Source organism: Zootoca vivipara, chromosome 11 (assembly GCF_965207765.1).
Source record: "Zootoca vivipara chromosome 11, rZooViv2.hap1.1, whole genome shotgun sequence".
NCBI lineage: Eukaryota > Metazoa > Chordata > Lepidosauria > Squamata > Lacertidae > Zootoca > Zootoca vivipara.
The window spans coordinates 3,304,286-3,326,614 of record NC_142594.1 but is presented as its reverse complement, the minus strand read 5'-3'; the positions used below and the strand labels follow the sequence as shown (position 1 = coordinate 3,326,614).

Genomic DNA, 22,329 nt, shown 5'->3' with positions numbered 1-22,329 from the left:
AGGCACACTTGGCAAATCCACACCGTGATCAACTCCCGCGCGGAACCCAATGTCTCCACTGTGGAAGGACGTGTGGATCCAGAATTGGCCTCCACAGTCACTTACAGACTCATTGTTAAAACCATGTTTATGGAACACAATCTTACTCAGCTACGAGTGATCGCCAAAGAACAACAACGTATCTACTCATAAGTAAGTCCCACAGTGTTCACTGGGCTTTACTCCCATGTAAGCATGTTGAGGACTGCAGACCTGGACCTGGTTCACACATGGACATGTGAGCATGTGGACTCCAGAAGAAGAGATTTCAGACACTTTGCTCTTCCCAGTTGTTCTGCTGTTACACTGAGCTAAGCCACAGCTGAACTTTGTGGTTCAGCTCATGTATGTGCTCCCTGCAGACTAACCAAGAGGTCTAATCAGGGTTTGCCCTATGGATTACTGTTCATTGCTTGTCTGGGAGAGCTAAAGCACAAGCCCAGGTTCAGAGGGCACACTAAGCCCAACCTTGACTTAACACAGCGGCAGAACCATTTCCTTTCCTGGAGTCCACAGGCTCAGACACGGATTGGATTGGCATAACATGTGAACCAGGCCAATATCAGCTTAAGTGAATTTACAGTCCAACTAAACCATGTAGCTTTGAATTCAATCATATAACAATTTTATAATATACTAGCTGGCCCTGCCATGCGTCGCTGTGGCTTATCTGTGTGATTCCCCCAACCCGTGCCGATCCATGACGTATCCCGCTCCCTCCTCCCCCCACCCTGTCCCGACCCATGACGCATCACACACCCCTTCCCCCCCCCCACCCTGGCTCATCCCTGTGAGTGCCCCTGTGTCCTGACCTATCCCGTCCCCTCCTCCCCCCAACCCCAACCCAAGTGAGTCAGTACCTCCATTTGGCCTAGTCTGTAAAGGCTTCGGCCTAGTATGTAAACAGGAGCCAAGGTGCTGTTGAGAGGGAACTTTTTATAGGTGCAGTACCAGTGTAGTACTAGAGGGTGCTGGTTTGCAACCTGGTTCTTTTCCCAGCATGCATTTTTGTCTGAGTGGTGTGTTTTGAAACACGGGGTTTTGGGGTTTTTACCTGGCACAGTCTGACATCTGTCTTAGCAAACTTTATAAGAGCCTTCGGACATTCGCTTGAGACGTTGTGGAATGCAATCGGTGAAGTGATTTCAGATAAAAGTGAATAATAACCCACATCCCCAGTTTACATTTTTTAATATATACATTACTGAATACAGAATTCAACAATAAAAAAATGTCTTGCCTTCAAATAGTGAATAGGGTCGGTCAGGAATACGACAGCCATGTGCACCATAATCCAGACACCACTCTGCAAACTGGGGAAAATGCAGCAAATAGGGATGAAGAAATAATGACTAAAATATTGAAAACCAAAATAAATAAAGATGTATATCCAATAGATATGAAATATTGTGGCGTGCAAGAAGAAGCCAGCTGATTAAGAAGTCTAACTTCAGCCCTAATAAAGTTTCTGATGAGATTTCAGGAAATTGCAAGTGCAGATTATCCAAAATCCACTCTGCTGTGATTAAGACTTACAAAGAACTGACCCCCCCCTCTCATTGGACACAGTGAAAGGAAGAGATATTATCTAGTAAGTTGCAATGGAAGTCATGTGCTTACATTAGAAGGGAGCACAGTGCACTCAGTAGCCCAGAGCTCAGAATAAATCCCACCAGCAGCCCTTTCCTATGTGAAACTCTCAAGAGAGGGAGAGATACCTGTTTAGAACCAGTTCAGCAAAGATTGATAACCCCTTGAAAAGAAGTAGCTCTTGTCTTGTAAATAAATGTCTGTGCTTAATGTTGAAGCAGCTTCTTGTCCCTTCTTGTCTGGGGAGATAATGGAGGAGTGTGCCTTTGGGGGGGGGCAGTCAAACCGATACGGAAGAGACCCGTTTTGTTGCACCTGGGGCAGCTGAAGGTGTCTGGTTATGCTGCTGCAGATGCAACATGGTGCTTTGGATAAAGATGGTAAGCATATCCCTTAGCAACTAATGTATTCACCATCTTTGTTCACACTGGCTATGTCACACTGGTAGCAACAACCTTTTCACGGTTTTCTACAGAAGTGCTGTCACTGCTCCAACAAAACCCACCTCACTTAACATCCACTAGGTCTTGGTCCAGGGACGGACTCTTTCCATGAATGCCAGCTAATCTGGGCAGAGGCCACGTCAACCTTAGAAGTCAGCTTCACTACCCTATCTCATAACTCTCCCAAAACAGCAAACTCAAGCCTGCACACTTATGTAGACAGAATGGCAGCATCCATGCACAAAAGGGAGGTATCAGCAAACCTGTGTGTGTGTGTGTGTGTGTGTGTGTGTGTGTGTCAGAATTTCCAGAACGTCTTTAGAAAACAAAACCCCCATCAATGAGAACCAAACTCATTCAGTGGGCATAAAATGCCAAAGTAATTGGAAAAAGCACGGCTGGAACCCTAAATGGGATGCCCCACCTTGAAATATTTCGTGATTTATGTAATGTGAGTTATGTGGACACTGTCTTTGTTCGAGAGTCCCTCCCCTTCTCTTGTTCTTTCAGCTTTTTTCTGTTAGATTGCCAATAATTCTGCCAGGGACCCAGTTTATTCTTTAAAGTTATCAGTATAATTTTGAGACCCTAAACTAAATTATGCTGTTGTTGTTAAGAATCAGTGCTTTTTTCCTGGAAGTACTCAAGGGTATGCAGTACCAGCACCTTATTAAAAGAATGTTAAAAGTGTGGCACTTGCCACAACAACTTCATGTTGAGTACCAGCACCTTTTTTCTTAAGAAAAAGAAAAAGAAAGGACTGAGAATAATTTGAAAGTTCCTCTTCTTTTGCAGTATTTATTAATTATCAGGACAGGAAAAACAACATTTTCTTTCAGCCATGAATAATGAAGAACACAGAAAGAAGAATAGAGTTATGAGTAATATCCAAGGCTACAATCCTAACTCCACTTACCTGGGAGTGAGTCCCGCTGAACTGGGTGGGACTTGCTTCTGCATGCACATGGCTAAGATCGCACAGGATATCAAGAGAAGCCAACATGGTGCTCTCTAAATGTTTCCTGGACTCACGATCTCTGACCATCTGAAGGGCACCCTGTTGGATGTTCCTGATCTAAGTCATACTCTGAGCAAGTCCAGTGAAATCAATGGGTTTCCTCCAAGTATAACTAGTGTTGAGTATAACCCAGTATGTGCACCTGAAAATAAAATTAAAGAGAGTACCTTGCAAGCTCGATGGAGGTATTTTTTATCCTGAGTGAGATGATAGAGGGATAAGAAGGAGTAGCCATTGCCAGCTGTCCCGTGGCAGATACCATAGCCTTTCCTCAACAATCCTCTCTGCCAAATGACATCACTACATTCTATTGCGTCCTTCAAATATTTATCCTCTTTGAAAACCTGCAGAAATGTGGACACAAGTTTAGCCACGGCAATGAACTAAAACTACTCACTATTTTTAATGACGGCCTTCTTGGTGGCTGCTCTCAAACTTTGAACATCCCGCCCTAGAGAAGGTGGACTGCTTCCCTCCTTGTCCTTTGGCCAGCAAATAAAGACATTTTTGTTCCAGCAGGCTGTTGGGAACCGACTGTTTTTAATAAAAGTGCTGGTGCCTGCCATGTTGTTTCTGCGCTCCTGGGCAAGCAGAAGGGTCCGGATCCGTTGGTGGCATGACCTGGTGGTACCATGTCCCATATGCTCTGTGGCCAGCCAGGGGCTCCTTTTGCCTTTTCAGGGGCTGCCCGCCACCACCAGCGCAATGAAGCAGAGGACCCCTGGTGTGGTCTGCAAACATGGGAGGCCCAGGTCTCTGAAGCAGGGAGAACCCACAATGAGAAAGGGGTGCTGGCTGACAGGCAGTGCTGCCGTGACTGGATCCCCCATGCCCCAAGACAGAGCAATGTCAATCCTTCTTCTGGGTCTGCCTCAAGGGAATACGCATTCCCTTGCTGGGTGGCAGGTGGGTGTTTAGCTGAGTAGGGGAGCTTCAATGTGCTGGAGCTTACAGAAGCTGGCAGCTGCAACCCTCTGAGTCATGCCCTGGCTGAGGATTCTCAGTGGTGTTGGGAGGCGTGAGATTTGATCCGAGGATTTCTTGACTCATAGATTGTGACACTGTGGTCTTCCTTTCTATCCAGTCTAAATTGAACACCTGACACGTCACATACTGTGTGTACTAGATGAGGCTTTTTGACTCAAAAAATCGTCAAAAAACTGGGGTCCTCCTATACATGGATAGTGGCATTGGGGGGGGGGGGAAGCGGCACGCCCACCAGCCAGCCGGTTGACAGGAGCGCAACTTCCCCTGATGCTGCTGTGCGTGGGAAACAATATATAGGGAGTGTTTCCTGCCCACAGCTGCATGGGGGGAGAAGCTCAACAACTTTGGGCAATCCTCCCCTCATTTTCTTAAAATTGAGTCCCCAAAATGGGGGCGGGGTCCTTATAGATGGGAAAATATAGTAATTTTGAAACTTCTACAACTTCAAAAGCAGTTTGCCATATGGCATCAAGAAGGTACCTTGTGTTGCTATTAAGTTTTTTTTCTCCTCAGAAATCCCCTTGGACTTATAGAACTAACAATGTTCTTAATGCACGCAGTACAGACATTCTTAAGTCTTAAGAAGCAGTGTAGACAACATGCAACCCATACTATGAGTTCCCGTTGGAAACCTGGAAACCCAACTTTCAATTTTAAAGTACAGTAGTACCTTGGTTCCCAAACGCTGAAAACCCGGAAGTAAGTGTTCTGGATTTTGGACGTTTTTCGGAAGCCGAACATCTGATGCGGGTGTCAGCTATTGTTTTTGGGGCGCCTGCACCAATCAGAAGCTGCGCCTTGGTTTTTGAACTTTTCAGAAGTCAGACTTCCAGAACGGATTAAGTTTGGAGCTTTTGTATTTGCTATTTATTTTGCGTTTTTGAGGCTTATTCAGTTAATTTGTTTTTGTGACCTTGTGTAACCCAGTTAAGCTACTGAATGATTGTGTGATTGCGAAAATGGATAAAAGCCCCCCCATGCAAACAATGACTATCATCAGTGCAAGTAAGAAAATAATAATAATTTTATTTTTTAACATCTACAATACTGTCTTATTTATTTTATAGTACAGTACATTGATTATTGCTTTCATTTTATGGATCAATGGTCTCATAAGAGACTAAAATTCATGTTAAATTGCTGTTTTAGCGGTTGTTTTTACAAGTCTGGAACCGATTAATCCATTTTGGATTACTTTCTATGGGAAAGCGCACCTTGGTTTTGGAATGATTTGGTTTTGGAACGGACTTCCGGAACGGATTAAGTTTGAGAACCAAGGTACCACTGTATGTATTCTTCCATGCCTCATGATTGAGCAAAACAAGGACATACCTTATATGCTTGCATGAGCATATGGATGACTCCTGGGGAACCATGGCACCACTGCACCAGCCTGTCAGTTTCATTACTTAAAGAAGATGGATAATTCCCAGATCGAAATTTTTTATGGCGCACATAGTCAATGCTTGGTTTCACCAGTTCTCTCAGAGTCTCTTGATCCACATTGCACACTGGCTAAAATATACAACAAACACACAGTATTTTTTCATATTACTATAAATCCATGCTGATGTGCATTCACATTTGATGAATCAGGAAAATAATTTTACCCTTGTTTAACTGGAAGCAGTGAAGGTGGGAGACAACTGTGGCTGTTATATATTTAGAAGTTGGCATCACGTTACAAGGAGGTGCCAATAGAGAGTAACACAATTCACTTAGGCATCCTCTTTTTACCCTGCCACTAAGTCTTCTGAAGTGTCCATTTGTGCATGTCCCATACCAAGAGATACATGAGCTTTCCCACTGATAGGGAACTTGTACATCTCACAATGGGAAACCCAGCCAGATGTGCGGGGTATAAATAAATAAATAAATTATTATTATTATTATTATTATTATTATTATTATTATTATTAAGGATGAGAACAGAAATTGTGTTCCGGAGGTGCGGCGGCAGCAGGACGCCCTATTAGCTAAAGTGGTGTCTCAGGTTAAGAACAGTTTCAGGTTAAGAACGGACCTCCGGGATGAATTAAGTTCTTAACCAGAGGTACCACTGTATATGATCACAGTGGTGAGACTCTTGTGTGGACAAAGATGAAAAGACTTATTATTGTTTAATATGGAGAAATGGTTGTTAAAGTTATCGCAGAGAAAGTTGATACGGTATGTTGATTAGAGAAAAACTATTGCTGACATTTATTTAAACAATAGTTAGAGAACGCCTTTTGGACTTTTGTGTAAAAAGGAAAATAGATTAATCTGTGACATCTGGGTCAGGAAGATTGGGGAAATATTGCCTAACAGAAAGGAGATCAGTTGCATGAAAATATTCTAGAGTGAATATTTTGAATATTTTCTTTTATGTAACTGAGAGAAGAAAAAATGGAAATTCTATTTATTTTTCTTCTCTTATTCTCTCTTCTTTTCTTCTACTTTTTGTCTTCCTTTGGTGTTTTCTCTTTCTCTGTTTCTGTTTTTATTTAGTTCCTTTTATCTTATTGTATTATTGTATTAAAGATGTTGTATTTAACAACATCTTATTTTATTTTTTATTTAAAAAAGATCAACATTGAGACCTCTGCTTTTTAACTTGTTCAAAAACAATTGAGAATTAGGGGTGAGCAGTGAGGTAGCCAAGTTTGCTGATGATGCTAAATTGTTCATTAAAACAAGAAGAGATTGTGAAGAGCTCCAAAACAAGCTTTGTTGTGAATGGGTAATAAAATGGCAAATGTAATTCAACATAAACAATGTAAGTAAGTGTAAATTGATGCCTGTTAGCCACTGTGAGAACAGGATCCAGGACTAGATGGGCCACTGGCCTGATCCAGCAGCTTCTTCTTATCTTCTTAAGACAAGCTCCCTTCTCTCACTGTTGCCCTCAAGAGAGTCTCCTCTCCCCACACCCCTTTTCCAAGCTGGCTCCTATCACCACTGTTATTAAAATAATTGATTTGGGTTAGCTGCCTTAAAGACTTGTTCACATGCATGGAAGAACATTACCTGCATAAGCATATAGTAGATTCCAGACATGCCATGGGCTGCACCAACATATTGTTTTCTGTGCCACTGATACAATAATGGGCACCTTTCTGTCTTTCGTTCCTCTCTGGAAAAGTTTTTACCTGATTCAATGATGGAATCCACCACCTGATCAGACAGATAGAATAACAGGCATTCCATTATTCTGAGACAACACCTCACATCTGGCTGGTACACTCTGTAGCCAAAGCCATAACAGTGGAGTTATGCAAGCCTAAAAATTTCACAAATTTCTTTATGTGACCAGTTGGAATTGGTCTTGCAATAACCTTCTCAGAGACTACTCTGAACTTCTTGTTCCAGCCAGAAAAATGAAAGAAATCAGGTGTGGAGAACCTTTGGTCCTCCAGATATTCCTAAACTACAACTCCCATCCTCCCTGGCCACTGGAGTTGTAGTTCAGCAATATCTGGAGGTCCAAAGGCCCCCCAAACCTGCAATAAATGCATAGGTTGCAAAGGGTATTCAAGACTTCCTTCAGGTGGAATTTCTGTTACTACATTTCAAAAAGCAATGCTTTATTGCTAGTGAAAGGGACCCCAGCATGTGGAGCAACTGCATTAGTGGGAGCTGCTTGCAAAAGTGTCAGAGGTGTGTTTTTTCTACTGCTAAAATATCATTACTTCCTTAGAGACCAAGCATGCCTTCTCTGCTGTAGAACTGAAATGCAGGAGCACTCAGTTATATTTCAAGAGGGCTTCTGCAATAATGGCTTCCATAAAGCGTGACCACTAGTCATAGATAAGTACAGGCACGAGTACAGACAGCAACAGTTTTAGGTGCGTCCAATATGTTTGTGACTGCAACTATGCACACCGTGCCAAACCCAGAAGTGACCCAAAAATGTCACAAAAAGGGGCGGAATGGGGTGGCCTTATGCAGGCCCTGCTGATATGCACGGGGGTCCAGAATGTAACTCCCATGCAAATCGGGCACTGCCTGTATAGCACTAAGAAGAAAATGTAGGTTTTTAGAAAAGCATTATGTGGAAAGCCCCAAAGAAGACAGGGAGTGGCTTGGGAAGGCAGGAGACAGTTCTGCAAGATTGAAACAACAAATGGGACATGTATGGAGATAGCTAAGCGCAGGCAAAAGGTGGGAACCATTACAAAAGGCACCATGAACCTCCAGTGATCTCTCCCCCCAAACAACCAACTCTGTACAAAGCCAATGCCTGGAAAACAGCGCTTCTCTCTTACCTCCTTGATAGCAGACTGCGGCACAGCCTCGGGTCCAATTTCAGTATTCAGATAAAGCAAGGCATACAAGTAACCAGCTCTTCCATAAAGCAGCTCATCTGGAAGGTCAGAATCTGTGGCAAGGACCATTCTCTTTAGCTGCAAAAGTCTGGAATGAGAAAGAATTGGAGGGAGAACTGAAGGGTTCTTGGTCTTTCATCAGATCACACCCAACTATGGGAAACTTATAAATACAGTAGGTTGACACAGTGAATAGGAACTGCCTCCAGGTGATCAGGCAAGTAAGCTTTCTGTACACAGAAAAGACTCTGTTCTCCTTTTTTTGCAGGCTGTCAATGTGTCACATGCAACTAACACAGCAGGCTGATGTAGCCAGGTGAGCTGGCAAAAACCACTTTGAGCTTGCAAAGCTAACTGAAGCTGAGGTAACTTAGGCTTTTCTAGGTCAAATAATTTGAAAAAGAAGCCAAAATAATTACATCAGAAGACAAGAAGCCATTGGTTCATCTAGTTCAGTAGTGTCTCTCCAATATTTGAAACAGATTTTTTTTGTCCAGGCTTATCTGGAGATGAGAGGGCCTGGAAGTACGGTAGGATTTTCTGCATGCAAAGTAGATGTATTGGAATATAATTCCCATCATCCCTTCCCACTGCCTAGCCTGGGGTGAGAAGAGTTGTATTGCAAGACATCGGGGGCACCAGGTTGAGCTTGAGGACTGCAAAGGTAATACCTCCTGGTGAAATAAAAAAATCAACTGTATAAGATTCAACGAGGCAGATCAACCTCTAGCCACTCAACATCATACATGCTTCCAACCTGCTCTTGACTATTATCCTCTCATTCTTTATATACAGCAGTGGCAGTGTTTGAAGCTCCCTAAGGACTAGGCACATTTTGCAATTTGCCATGGTCCAATTGCGACCAGTTTTAGATGTACGGGCATGATGTCTTGTGCCTAGGCCCCGCCCCCACTCAGCACGTGAGTGCTTTCCTCCAATCCCCACCCGCACTCGGGGCACAAGTGCTCTCCTGCCCATTGGCGGTGAGGGCTGCAAGCCCCGCCCCCACTCAGCGCTCCCCACCCCAAGGCAAGCCCCATCCTGGTGAGGGCTGGGGAGAGTGAGGCCCGCCCCCACCCGGCAGTCAATATCCTGTAGCAGATAAAGACCCCATCACTTTTAACCCAGCGGTGAATCTGAAGAAACCTCTCAAGTGGTAAGCTGATTTAACGTGGGTGAAACGTACTTGTGTGCGATTCCTACTGCTTATCCTGAGACAACCCTGTGAACTGCATATTTCCAACTTTTTGCCTTCTCAAACGCTTCACACACATCAATCGAAGAGCACAACCATATCCTTACAGCCTGCCTTGTCCTCTAACCAGCCAATCTGTGAAATTCTACCTTCATCCTAGCTTTTAAGGCTGTTGGGGGGAGGGGTGCCATGCTGGAAACCAGCACTACAAACAATATAGAAAGGGTTTTAATGCAGGAGAGGACGGAACCCTGTGGCAGCCCATAAGTGAGAGCCTAGGGGTCTGAACACTACTTTCTGGACATGGCCCAGAAGGAAGAAGCGGAACCAGTGTATAACAGTGCCCCCAGCTCCCAGCCCCTCTAGACGACCATAGGATGTTATGGTCGATGGTATCAAAGGCCTCCGAGAGACCCAGAAAAACTAGGAAACAGCTTTCACCTTTGTCCCTAGCCCACCGGAGATCATCGACCAGCGCAACCAAGGCAGTTTCACTTCCATGATGAGACCTGAATCCCGATTGGAAGGGATCTTAAATGGTCTGCATCCTCCAGGCATGCCTGGAGTTGTTCCGCAGCCACCTGCTCAATCACTTTGCCCAAGAATAGAAGATTTGAGGCTGGGCGATAAGAGGAATTTTAAAAAGAACAAAATGGGTGGGGGGAGCCAGGAAAGCAAACACCCATCATGTAATTGAAAGGGAATATGCGGAGCTCTGATAAGCACATCTTACCCTGGTGCCATCATGCCCCACAAGATGGCACTGAAGTAAGACGTTTGAGTGCGAACTGTACACTCAAAGTGGGTGTCTCTTTCATCACTTGTGTAGGCCTGTAATATATGTTAGTTGTGCTAGAAAGTTATATAGGAAAGGGGCGGGGGCGCAAGGAGAATCCAGAGCTTGTTTGCAGAGTGGAAAGAAAGGAGAACCTTTTTCTGCCTCCCCCCTTCCAGTCACTCTCTGAAAACTGAAGAAGGGGCCCACAAAAGACTATTGATGAGGACGAGACCATATGAAAAATGAACATAAGCTTTTAGCTGGAGTTCATTCATTTTCAGCTTTGTAATCTTGTCATACAAAAAAAGCAACGCCTAGGCATTCTGCTATTGCACCCATAACCTAGTTTTCAGGCCTCATGTGGCACCTAGATTGTCTACCTGAGCTAATGCTGAGCACTGGAAACAGGTTATTTCCAGGCCATCAAATGGAATTAATGAACTCCCACACACACCATGCTGTTAAGCAAATTTCAGCCTTCAGTCATCAAGGTAAGAGTAAATCAAGTTAGGAATATGTAGAAATGAAGCCATCTATCTATCTGTCTGTCTGTCTTTCAAATTAGCAGCACCTATCCCTTAGGCACAGTATAAATTGCTCCAAAGCACTTCCATTTCAAAAGCGACTTAAGATACACCAGCCTAGAAGGGGGAAGGGAGATGCTCAGAAAAAGGAGAGAGAGAGAACCATCAGATCTGCCCCCACGCAGCTTTCTGGATGGCAGCCACTTCCTAGGAAGTCAGCCCAACTGTTTCCAATGGCATTTATTTTCAATTAGGCAAACAAGAATCTTAGCATTTTAGCCTTAATCTCATTTTTATTCTCTGCTTCCCACTCCACAAAGCAGCCTGGTTGAAACAAAATCTGAAAAAGCAGCACCCTGCCTTTTATTCTCAGCAGGGAAAGAAAGTTCCATTTAAAATGCAAACAGTCATATCAAAAAGCCCTGACGGAGATTAATCTTTCAGAGACCGTGGATTAGGAGGAGAGTGATGCAACTTCTAAATATAAACTGCAGTGCAATGGCTGTAGGCAGGGCAGAGCCCCCAAGAGCCCTGGGCACAGCAAGGGATGCTGGGGGAAAGCGAACAGCTAGGGCCAGAGCAAAGAATGCTAACAGAAACCACTTGTGTGTTTATAACCTGCCAAAGGTCACTAGAGCCTTGTGCAAAACGGGAGGAGAAAGGCAGAGAAGTATCTCAGAAGCCTCTGGATCAAATGTTATTCTTTCTAGGAATGGAAGTATCAGAGGAAACCAAACCAAAATCAGCAAGATGGATCCTTTCTCACGCTAGAGTGGGGGTGGGGGAACGTAAAGCTCCTCCACCTGCTTGCCCAGTAGTAAGTTCTCCTAGCTGCAGGGAACTGACTGAGTCCCTATACAGTATATAACCCTAGCATGGCAACTTGCTACTTCACAGGTGCCTTGCCTGCTCATGATCCAAGGCCCATTTCAGACCTGGGTACCTCCATCCTCTCAGGTAAGACAGGGGCAGCAACAGGGGAGAGCACTTTCTTAACTCGGGATTTGTCTTTGCTCTTGAGAGGATTCTCTGAAACTGGCCCGTAAGGCCTTTCAGCACCAGGCAAAGACCTTTTATTTCCTTTGGCTTTTAAACTTTTAACACCTGGAATGCTTTATGCTGGTTTGATGGCTGCTATTTTAATTCTCTGATTTTACTATATTGCTAAGGCGGCTAACGGGCAGCAGCACATTAAGAGTATTTCTCTGGAGGCTGAGATATCCATAAGAAAAACCAACTTAATCCTCTTCAGCTCCTTCATCTGGCCTCCCAAGGAGGGGATTTGCTCTGCTGTTACTGACCCACTGAAGAATGTTTAGCCTATCCCTAAGCGTTTCTCCCCAGCCCATCTCAGGTACTCACTTGGTCACACATTCCTTGGATTCAGTGTCATTCTTCAGCTTGTGGTACACCACTGCTCCCACTGCCAAGGGTCCAGCATCACCACAGAGGAAAGTAATCCTTCTTCCATTCAGGTTGCGTAGGATCCTCTTCACATAATCCAGGGATCGCTGTAGATGACTTTGTTCTTGCGTCACACGGTACAGCTGAAGGTACAAAAGGGCTATCCCTGGAATCACCAGAAAGAAGGGAAATTAAATGCCCTTATTCCCTCTCCTTTGCTGACCCATAGAGTCACAATAGTTCATTGTTGTTGTTTTTTTTAAATTACAGGATTCTTTATACCTTTATGAAACCAGGACTCACCTTTAGCCATAAAGTACAAGATGGGTCTCACTCTCCTTTCTTGCCTCTTCTTTTCTCTTCCCACCCTTCTCTTCTTAAATCAAAGCCCAGAGAAATAGAAAATGATGCTTCTACAGCCCACCTTGAGCACAGCCTGCTACTTGTGGTCTTGACTCACCAGGGGAAGACTAACCTGATCTGACTTATGCTAGCCACTAAACAAACCTTATTATGGGATGAAATAATATTGCATAACTCCCATGCACTGCTCTGGTTTTGCCAGAAGCGGCTTAGTCATGCTGTCCACATGACCCAGAAGCTGTACGCCAGCTCCCTTGGCCAGTAAAGCGAGATGAGTGCGACAACCCCAGAGTCGTCTGTGACTGGACCTAATGGTCAGGGGTCAATTGGACCAATTGGACCCGCAGGACCAATTGCAGTCATCAGCAGTAGTTAACAGCCATCTACAGGTTTACCACTCCCATCAGCCCATCACCCATTCCCACCCACCCACCACCCACCCTCTGTATATACATAAGGGACTGACTTCTGTATCAAGTGTATCTGAAGAGGTGTGCATGCACACGAAAGCTCATACCAAAATAAAAACTTAGTTGGTGCTACTGAAGGAATTACATTATCTCTGTTGGGGAAAAATGAAAACTTTTTTCTTAGGATTAAATTAAGAGGGTTGCATAAGATGAGCCTGAGTGTTGGATCTTGACCAGAGGCATGGCTTCAGATCCTCGTTCCGCTATGAAGCTCATTAGAGTAGTCTTCCTCTTATTTTATACAATCTTATAAGATTGTTGTGACTATGCATTGGATAACCATATATGTCACTATGAGCTTATTCAAGGAAAGGCACGAAAGAAATGTGTGGACAAAATAAAACATATACAGCTGTTTTTATATTTAACAAACACGAAAGCAGTTCTAAAACTTATTTTTCTGTCATATTTGAGCATTCCTGTATAAAGCCCAAGCCATTCTCCATGGAACTGATATTACTCATCCATCTGTCTTGCTATTTTAAGTAGAAGGTTGATTTGTTTTAATTGTCCTAGTGTGAATTAGCAATTAATTCTGCCAATCCCAGTGTCAGAATTCTGTTCTGCTTCTAAAGAAACAGCAAGTGAGGCGGCATTAAAAAAACACCTCCTTTAGTGCCACACAGCTGCCCCCATTTTTAGGTATTTAAAACAAACCAATCACAAATGTCACCTTTTTGTCATTTCTCCTCCTACAGAACCATCTGCCCAGAACATTCTGAATCCTTCCAAGAGCCATTAAGAAGAAAAGAGGAAAAATACTGAACTTCCATTTCCAGAACTGAATTTGGGCCAAAAATCCTCTTTCATATTTAAATCTTCTTAGCAACAAAGCTGGAAGGAACCTGGGGAGCATGCTGGGAAACATCTATTCTAGAATAGGATAATGCATGTATCGAAGTCCACCTTGATTGCAATATGCCATAAGCACAGATTTGGAATGAAGAAGTATCCACATCTATGTACACTTAGTGCAAATTAATAAATTTTGCACACAGACAGTACAAATTCACTGACCCCCCCCAAAAAAGCTGTGTTCTGCAACCTGAATAACTATACAAATTAAGCAAATCTGCTTCGTCTACTTTACATATTTCATGATGGCTATTTTTACAATTCTGAGTTATTTATTCCAGTTTGTACATCATGGGGAGGAATAATGAGCTAAGCAGAGCACCAAAATCCTGGACCACTGTACATCTTATTCAGCCACCATCTGGCTCCTGAGATTTTAGTAGCCACATACTCTACCAAGAGAGGGTTGCCTGGCAGGCAAAAACTTTCCTCTATAACCAGGTCTTTGGCATTTAGCTTTCTGTGTCCTTTTTAGAGGTGGGCAGGATGTTTGTTTAACGTATTTCTTTCTCCTCTTGGTTTTAATGTATTTATATGCGATTTTTTGCCTGTTTGTATGGTTGGCAGTAAGTCACATTGGGTTGCTCTGGGCAAGATAAAGCGACTAACAAATTCAATAAATAAATAAAATTGTTGCTGCCATATACTACAAACTTGCATTTTCAAAAAATAGAAATACAGGAGCAGGAATTACTAGGAGATTGAATTCTATGCCCAATATAGCATTCTGTTCTTTTGATGACAAAATGGTGACATACACACTGCCTAATTAAAAGGCTCAATCCACCATTCATCTCATCCAAATGGGTCAATCCTTTCAACCAACCCTCCCCCTATAAGCATACAAATAATGGTAGGTGTTGGGTAAATTGAAAACTACAAGTGGCAACAGACCAGACCACACACTTCACAGAAGCAAGCCAGGCTATGCTCAAAACAGCAGTAATTGGTGGTGGTGGTGGGTTTTTTTATTTTAAGAATTTGGAAAACAGGATTAATAGTTTTCTTAGGTGACCAAGGAAGAGCTTTCCTGGCCAACTAATTGTTAATGGCACTAAGTGGGAAAGTAAGCAGGAAGAAACCTGGTCTTCGCTTTCTACCTCCAGAGAGCAACTGGGTTGAAAGTGTGGGTACATGCCAGCCCTATAATGCTGTCAAACATTCTGAATGTGGTTTCATGGAAAAGCAGACTAAAACGTTATGAATATACTTATCAATAGAATATCAATGAAAACGAAGCTTGAACCTAGAACCCAGCACTAGATCACAAAACAAGCTGTTGTATCTGTGAAGATCTTAAAAATCCAACTCCAAAGGTAATTCCATGAACTTTGTCAAGAAGTTTGGGTACCTCACCTGTCCAGCCAGTATATGCAGAGCAGTCGTGAGGATCTGCAGTCTTCAGCCCTTCTTCCATTTGCTGCAGCAGATCCTTAATTTTAGTTGTGATCCTTTTACTGAAATAAGAGCAGATCTGTAGGGGGGAAAAGATCGTTTAAAAACCAACAAAAATCCTAGCAGCTAATTAAGGCTGTTCAACACATGTTTGTGCATAAACAGGGCCACCTCAAGCTATTTTGCTCACCTAGAGGAAAATACAACTCTTCCTAGAGGATGAGCATGGTGTGCATGCAGGTATGCACATGTTTCCTCTTTAAGAGTTATTCTGACTGGTATTTCCCTTCTTCCATTGGGAAAGGAATAACTCTATGCACCTCTCTAGACTGAGCAGTGGGGCCAACCATTTTTGGCCTGAGAGCCTCATCTGCCCTGGCCAACCCTCTGCTAGTTACTGGCCACACATGGGTGTGGCCAACCCCCACCCCAGATCTGTGCAGAACAGTTGAGAAGGGAGGTTATCGCCACCACCTATGAAACGACTGATTGTGGAAGGGCAATTTAATAATTTAAATCCCCATCAGGGTACTAGGCTGAACAGAGGTTTAAGCCTTTCCACCCATTCTAGTGCTGTGTTTACTTTGGTTATGGGGAGGTGAAGAGAGAGTGCAGGTCCCCTGGGCCAACTGTTTACCTCTCTCCTGCAAAATGAGGAGGCAACGGGGGAAGGCACAGTTGCCTCCACACAATCATAGGCCGTGCTGTCACAAAGCTGTTAATTGCAGTGCCCATTGCTCTCCCTAAAGGTAAGCCACCAGGTGCCTGTAAAATGCTACTGGTGTAGGCAAGTGAGTTGGGTCAGCTACAGAGGAATGAAAATCAAGCAGAAATATTCTGGTTTGTGTGGAGTCATGTTCTAAAATTTCACCAAATACTAGCTTAATTTGGTTATATTTCAGGTTTTAATAGAAGATCATTCAATCGGCAAGAAGAGTAAAGAGTGGCTGAAATGAAATTCTATCACATGACCAGGAAAGCTCACAAAGAACCCATTTTCATTCATACAGAACTACCGGTAATCATAACTTCACTTGGTGGACCTAAATTCATTAGGGTGGATGTTGGCAAGATTTCTAATAAGGACATTAGGTATGGAATGATGTAGGAAAACTAAGAGCCTTCTTTTTAACAAAACACAACTAACCAGGTTAATTCACATTGTACAGTTGTCTCAGTCATGAACATGAGCCCACAAATGTTCTAGCCATGAGAAGTTTTGCTAGCCAGAACACTGCTATATATTTGTTAAGTCATCTATGGACTCAAGAGAGAGAGAACAAACTATGTTCCATTTTGGAAGAGCTTCCCTGATCAAGAAGCCCATTATCAGAAAATGGACGAGACTGTTCTATGAGCTACACCTAACTTGTTGTTACAGCACATAAAAACAAGCAAATCAACAAACAACAATCCCACCCATAACAAAAAAAGAACAGTATTTCCATATAACACATTACTGAGAGGACACCAAAAATGAATGCATCAATTTTAAAAGCCCAGGTTCAAGAGGCACGTGTTCCGCAACCAATGGAATTATTGTCAACATCACAAGCACAACTGATCTATTATTCACCTTCTAAATTTACACTTAAGATAATCAAAACACACACATACAAACACACACACAAATAAGACAAGGATAAAACCCCAACAAGTGGACATTTTAAGGAAAGACCCGTTTCTCCAGCTGGGAATGCCTGTCAGAACAAATTTATCTTCAACTGTTTCCGGAAACTGCAAGGAAATGGCTCTAGAGGCAGTCTGCAGGGAGGGATTTCCATATTCATGAGGCCATCATCCATGAGTTGCAGGATTCATCCATTTTGACCCTGATGACACCAGAGTGGAGAGTCAGTGTGTCACTGTTGCAAGAGGAATCCATGCAGAGCCATGAAGCACCATGGATGCTTTTCAGCCAGTTCCTGTTTCTCAGTTCAATCTCCCCCCCTGGCTTGTATGGATAGGATGGGATAACCCTAAATGACACCACCTGAACTTCATAGTGCAAGGATAGTACGCAGGCACAATACATAAATACTACTGGATACAATACACAAAATTATTGATCTCATCTGCCAATCAATGGCATAAAGATGTTCCACAAGATAGTGAAGATTTCCTCTCGTGAAAGTTTATAAACTGTTGTGCATAAAGTATGATGCCATTTAAACCACACCATGTGACTTGTCAAAAGGGTAACTCTAAATATGTTTCCCGTAAATGTGAGTTACAAGCAATTCTCAAGTGGCCACAAAGCAGCCAAACATCACTAAATCATCATTAACTATTCCCACTAACCGGCAATGCCTGCCATTAAATATCATTAGGCTTCAGTTGGCTCCAGGGAATCAAAGTCTAAAATAAACCTTAATTACATGGGGTGTGCAATGCAACCTACAAACATGACAGAACACATACAAACAATTAGTTAGGGTTTAAACTTCATTCATTAATTAGACTTAAGTCTGCAAAGCCCATTCTGTTCCTTGTTTGGAACAGAACACTGGATGACTGGCTTGCTTGTTCAACTATGGGCAGCCGGATAAGGCAATGACAGATTGAGTGCCAGGCCAACAACATCTGGAGACCCAAGGTTGAGAAAGGCTGTCCTAGGCAACGGCCTCACAGCTGAGCCAAAATGTATGGCACTGTGACAAATGCATTGTGTTGTCTGTGTCTCCTAAGCTCACTAATAGCATTCAAAATAGAGCATTGATATCTCCTTCAACAAAAACCTGCACACCTCCCTGTGGGCAAAAATGCTCGTCATATCCCTTCCAAAACCACTCCGAGCACTGACCTTGAACAGTAATTTCAAGAAGGTAGGCAAGGGTGGCTGCAAGTTTCAAGGGAGCCTTTTCCCAAATGACCTCCACTGAGTCCCAGTAGCCTCAACTGGTGCAGCTGCACTGTTTCTTTGCTCCACCATAGTAACGTCACATACAAGAGAGAATTTAAAAGGCTCAGGAAAGGTGTCAGCACAGTGGTGGGTCCTGCCAAGAGACCAGGGCCCCCAACAGATTCCCCACCTACACCCGGAAAGTCGTTAGGGGGGTTAGTTGTATTTCAAGTATTTAGTTTTCTTTTCTTTTCTTTCGCCACTCCAAAGTTAGTTTCAGATTAAGACCTGCAGAATTTGTCATCCAACCAGGGAGTCCAAGCAGGTACTGCGGTCTGTTTAAAAATCGCAAGGCAGCAGCCATAATCTGGAGGTTTAGAGGCACTGGCCGGTGTGGTCAGTGGGCTGTGTTTGGGCTGGCAAGTTACAGGTTCTGCAAGCCCAGAGTTCTGCCTTCCAGGACTAGAAACAGCTGGCAAGAGTCTTTCTTCTAAAACATTCTTCCTTACTGTAAAGGAGAAGGACTATGACACACTAGCGTATAAATGGGCACATACACAGCACAGAATTTATTTTGCCCTGTGCACTTTTTTGCACACACAAGCACTTTCAGTCAAACGGCCCCTCTCTCTCTCTCTTAAGTGTTTCCCAACCACAATAGTGGACAGTGCCTGATGGGATGTACTGTATTTGCAGTGTGTTGCTGTCCCTTCCAACTCAATTACTACTTCCAGAACCCAGAGGTCCACTGCAGTGATCTGCGCAGGTATTTGTTTACCTGTGCGTGAGACCAATATTTTTTAAAAATAACATTTTCTGATATATACCAGACTTGCACAGAACAGCAGGTTTTAAAAATGTGTGTGCTGCACCCACTAAGGAGCACTTCACCAATGAAACATGTAATGATGCTTACACAAAGCATAAAGTTAAAGGTTCATCCTTCTCATTATGATTATTTTTAATACTCTTAATTTTTATTTTAATATCCTTCTTTATCTTAATTTTCTGTGTGTAATGCAAATGTTACCATTGTTGATTTTAATAAATAATGTTGTAATTTCAATTTTCTAGGTGTCTTATTTACAACATCTTTCTTTACTATGTTGTAGAATGTAGGTCAGCATCTTAAAAAGCAGAGACATCACCTTGCCGACAAAGGTCCGTATAGTTAAAGCTATGGTTTTCCCAGTAGTGATGTATGGAAGTGAGAGCTGGACCATAAAGAAGGCTGATCGCCGAAGAATTGATGCTTTTGAATTATGGTGCTGGAGGAGACTCTTGAGAGTCCCATGGACTGCTAGAAGATCAAACCTATCCATTCTTAAGGAAATCAGCCCTGAGTGCTCACTGGAAGGACAGATCCTGAAGCTGAGGCTCCAATACTTTGGCCACCTCATGAGAAGAGAAGAATCCTTGGAAAAGACCCTGATGTTGGGAAAGATTGAGGGCACTAGGAGAAGGGGACGACAGAGGACAAGATGGTTGGACAGTGTTCTCGAAGCTACGAACATGAGTTTGACCAAACTGCGGGAGGCAGTGCAAGACAGGAGTGCCTGGCGTGCTATGGTCCATGGGGTCACGAAGAGTCGGACACGACTAAACGACTAAACAACAAAGAATGTAGGTACAAATAAAGATACAGAAAAGAATCCCAATTTGTTACTGCAGCTTTCTGCTTGTTCGGAAGGTATATTTCCAGGGGGACACAGAGTTTGGGAACCTCTGTTCTAGAGCACCGCCTGTTGCCAACATGTGGCACTTTTAGCTATTGTTTGGGAAAAAGAATATAGCACCATTGAAAAATTTAGCTGGCTTTGAGAAACTTACACCACCTGAGGTCACTTTCACAACTATTTGGCTACAATCCCATGCTCCAGGGGGTTGCTTGCATGGGCATAGCTTTGGGGGGGGGCATTGAAAGTAGTACAGTACTCAATTATCTGAGGTTCTCCACCTTAGCAGAAACTTCCCCCCCATGTCCTATTCAAGGGACAGGTATTTTTACCTATGATTTCCCAAGAAAAGCTGAACAACTTTGATTTCAAAAAAAAAAAAGCTCCCCCCCCCCCAACAAAAATCCTGGCTATGCCCATGGTTGCTAAAGCTTTCACCAGTGACCCTGGGGAGGTGCTCCAGACTCTGAGCTTTCTCAGCCCTCCTAGAAAGGAGGTTATGGGGCAAAATGTGCTGGTAACCTTTTTTCTTTGTATAGCGTTTATTTGAATAGTAATTTAGCAACTCTTGTCGCTGTTCACATCACCATCATCTGATTTTGCCTCAATTTGAATGATATTTGTAGAGACCACCACAATTTCATCTTGGTATTAAGACACTGAATTAGGACTAAAAAACAAAAGACTTTCAAACACTACAGCCAACCAGGCCACATTTGCCTATGATTTCGCAGATGTAAAACCACATTACCACTTCAGTAGCCACCAAGCCGTTCCATACAGCTTCCTTAATGGTGAGCGGCCAGACTGCCAGGTCGTAAGCAATCCTTTCATGCCATCCACAGCCTTAGGAATTTCAGGAGGAGTTGGGGGAACCAATTCAACTTTAGCATAGTACCAAAATGTGGCCAGGTGAAGCTTTGAATAAGTGGCAGCAGCAAAACTGAGCTTGGGCCCTTTGTTAGTGACGGCATCACCAGCTTCTGTGCAGCCTGTGCCATCCTGAGAGTGAACGGCAGCCAGAGGAAGACTAGAGACGAGGAGGAGAAGGAACAGCAGAGAAGCCGTGCTGGTAACTTTTAAGTGATTTCTGTGAAATGAGAGTGTGTGCTATCTTGTACATTTTCCCTTCTATTGAGGAATGCTCCCTCTTAGAATATAAAATTGTAGAGTTGGAAGGACCCTGAGGATCACCTAGTCCAGGGGTCAGCAAACTTTTTCAGCAGGGGGCTGGTCCACTGTCCCTCAGACTATGGGCGCCTGACTGTATTTTGGGGGAAAAATATGACCGAATTCCTATGCCCCACAAATAACCCAGAGGTGCATTTTAAATAAAAGGACACATTCTACTCATGTAAAAACATGCTGGTTCCCGGACTGTCCGCGGGCCGGATTTAGAAGGTGATTGGGCCGCATCTGGCCCCCAGGCCTGTTTGGAGACCCCTGACCTAGTCCAATGCCCTGCAATGCAGGAATCTTTTGCCCAATGTGGGGCCCAAACCCACAACCCTGAGATTTAAGAGTCTCATGTTCTACCACCTGAGCTATTCCAGATGCAACAGCATCATTGCATGCCTGTGTGTAAAATCAATATTGTTTGATCATAGTTTCAGTGATATATACCAGTATTTATTAATATTTATAAATAAGTATTGCTGAGGCTGAGGTTTGTGGTGTCCAATTAAGAATTACTATTAAAAATGTGATATTAACAAGGTGTCACTGATATGAATTGTGTATTAGTTCATGAGTTTCAAAAAAATGAATAAAATAAAAAATTCCTTCAGTAGCACCTTAAAGACCAACTAAGTTTTTATTTTGGTATGAGCTTTCGTGTGCATGCACACTTCTTCAGATATGTATCTGAAGAAATGTGCATCTGAAGAAGTGTGCATGCACATGAAAGCTCATACCAAAATAAAAATTTAGTTGGTCTTTAAGGTGCTACTGAAGGAATTTTTTTATTTTGTTTCGACTCAGACCAACACGGCTACCTACCTGTAACTAAAAAAATGAATAGAAAGTGCTGTTGCATTGGGGGGGGGGGGGATGGCAACTAACTGTTTTTGCACCTGCAACCCAGGTTTCAGGAGCTATGTGGGGAATAGATTTTTCTATCCCAGTCTCTTAACACTGGTAATCATAATAGAAAAACCAAACCGGTAACACACATTGGGTGAATATATGCTACCTATCACCATCACACCATGTGTTCAAACGCAACCTAAAACACGGCACTTTGTGGGAACAGCCTCACTGCCTAACTTTGTCAACCCAGCAGGAATTGCTTCTGAGAAGACATGTGTAGGGAATCACACAGCGAGTTATATTTGCACCCAGCTCCTGAAATACCACAGAATGAATACTATCACCTTATTACCATATTGTTGCAACCTTTCCCAATTCTACATGTCACCATATTCTTCATTTGAGTCTCAAATTT

General features: G+C 43.2%; 1 protein-coding gene and 1 pseudogene across 1 annotated transcript in view; both read right to left on the bottom strand.

Moving 5' to 3' along the window:
- Positions 1-22,329, bottom strand: part of LANCL2 (LanC like glutathione S-transferase 2) — a 28,792-nt gene that overhangs the window by 3,890 nt on the left and 2,573 nt on the right. Inside the window, exons 2-8 of the mRNA XM_035101371.3 lie at positions 15,330-15,447; positions 12,244-12,451; positions 8,325-8,472; positions 7,087-7,233; positions 5,410-5,592; positions 3,258-3,434; positions 1,280-1,352 (exon numbers count right to left, since the gene is read on the bottom strand). Coding sequence (XP_034957262.1) covers positions 1,280-1,352; positions 3,258-3,434; positions 5,410-5,592; positions 7,087-7,233; positions 8,325-8,472; positions 12,244-12,451; positions 15,330-15,447 — 1,054 coding nt within the window. The remainder of the gene's footprint in view (positions 1-1,279; positions 1,353-3,257; positions 3,435-5,409; positions 5,593-7,086; positions 7,234-8,324; positions 8,473-12,243; positions 12,452-15,329; positions 15,448-22,329) is intronic.
- LOC148684184 (ATP synthase F(0) complex subunit g, mitochondrial pseudogene) lies at positions 20,465-21,021 on the bottom strand (annotated as a pseudogene).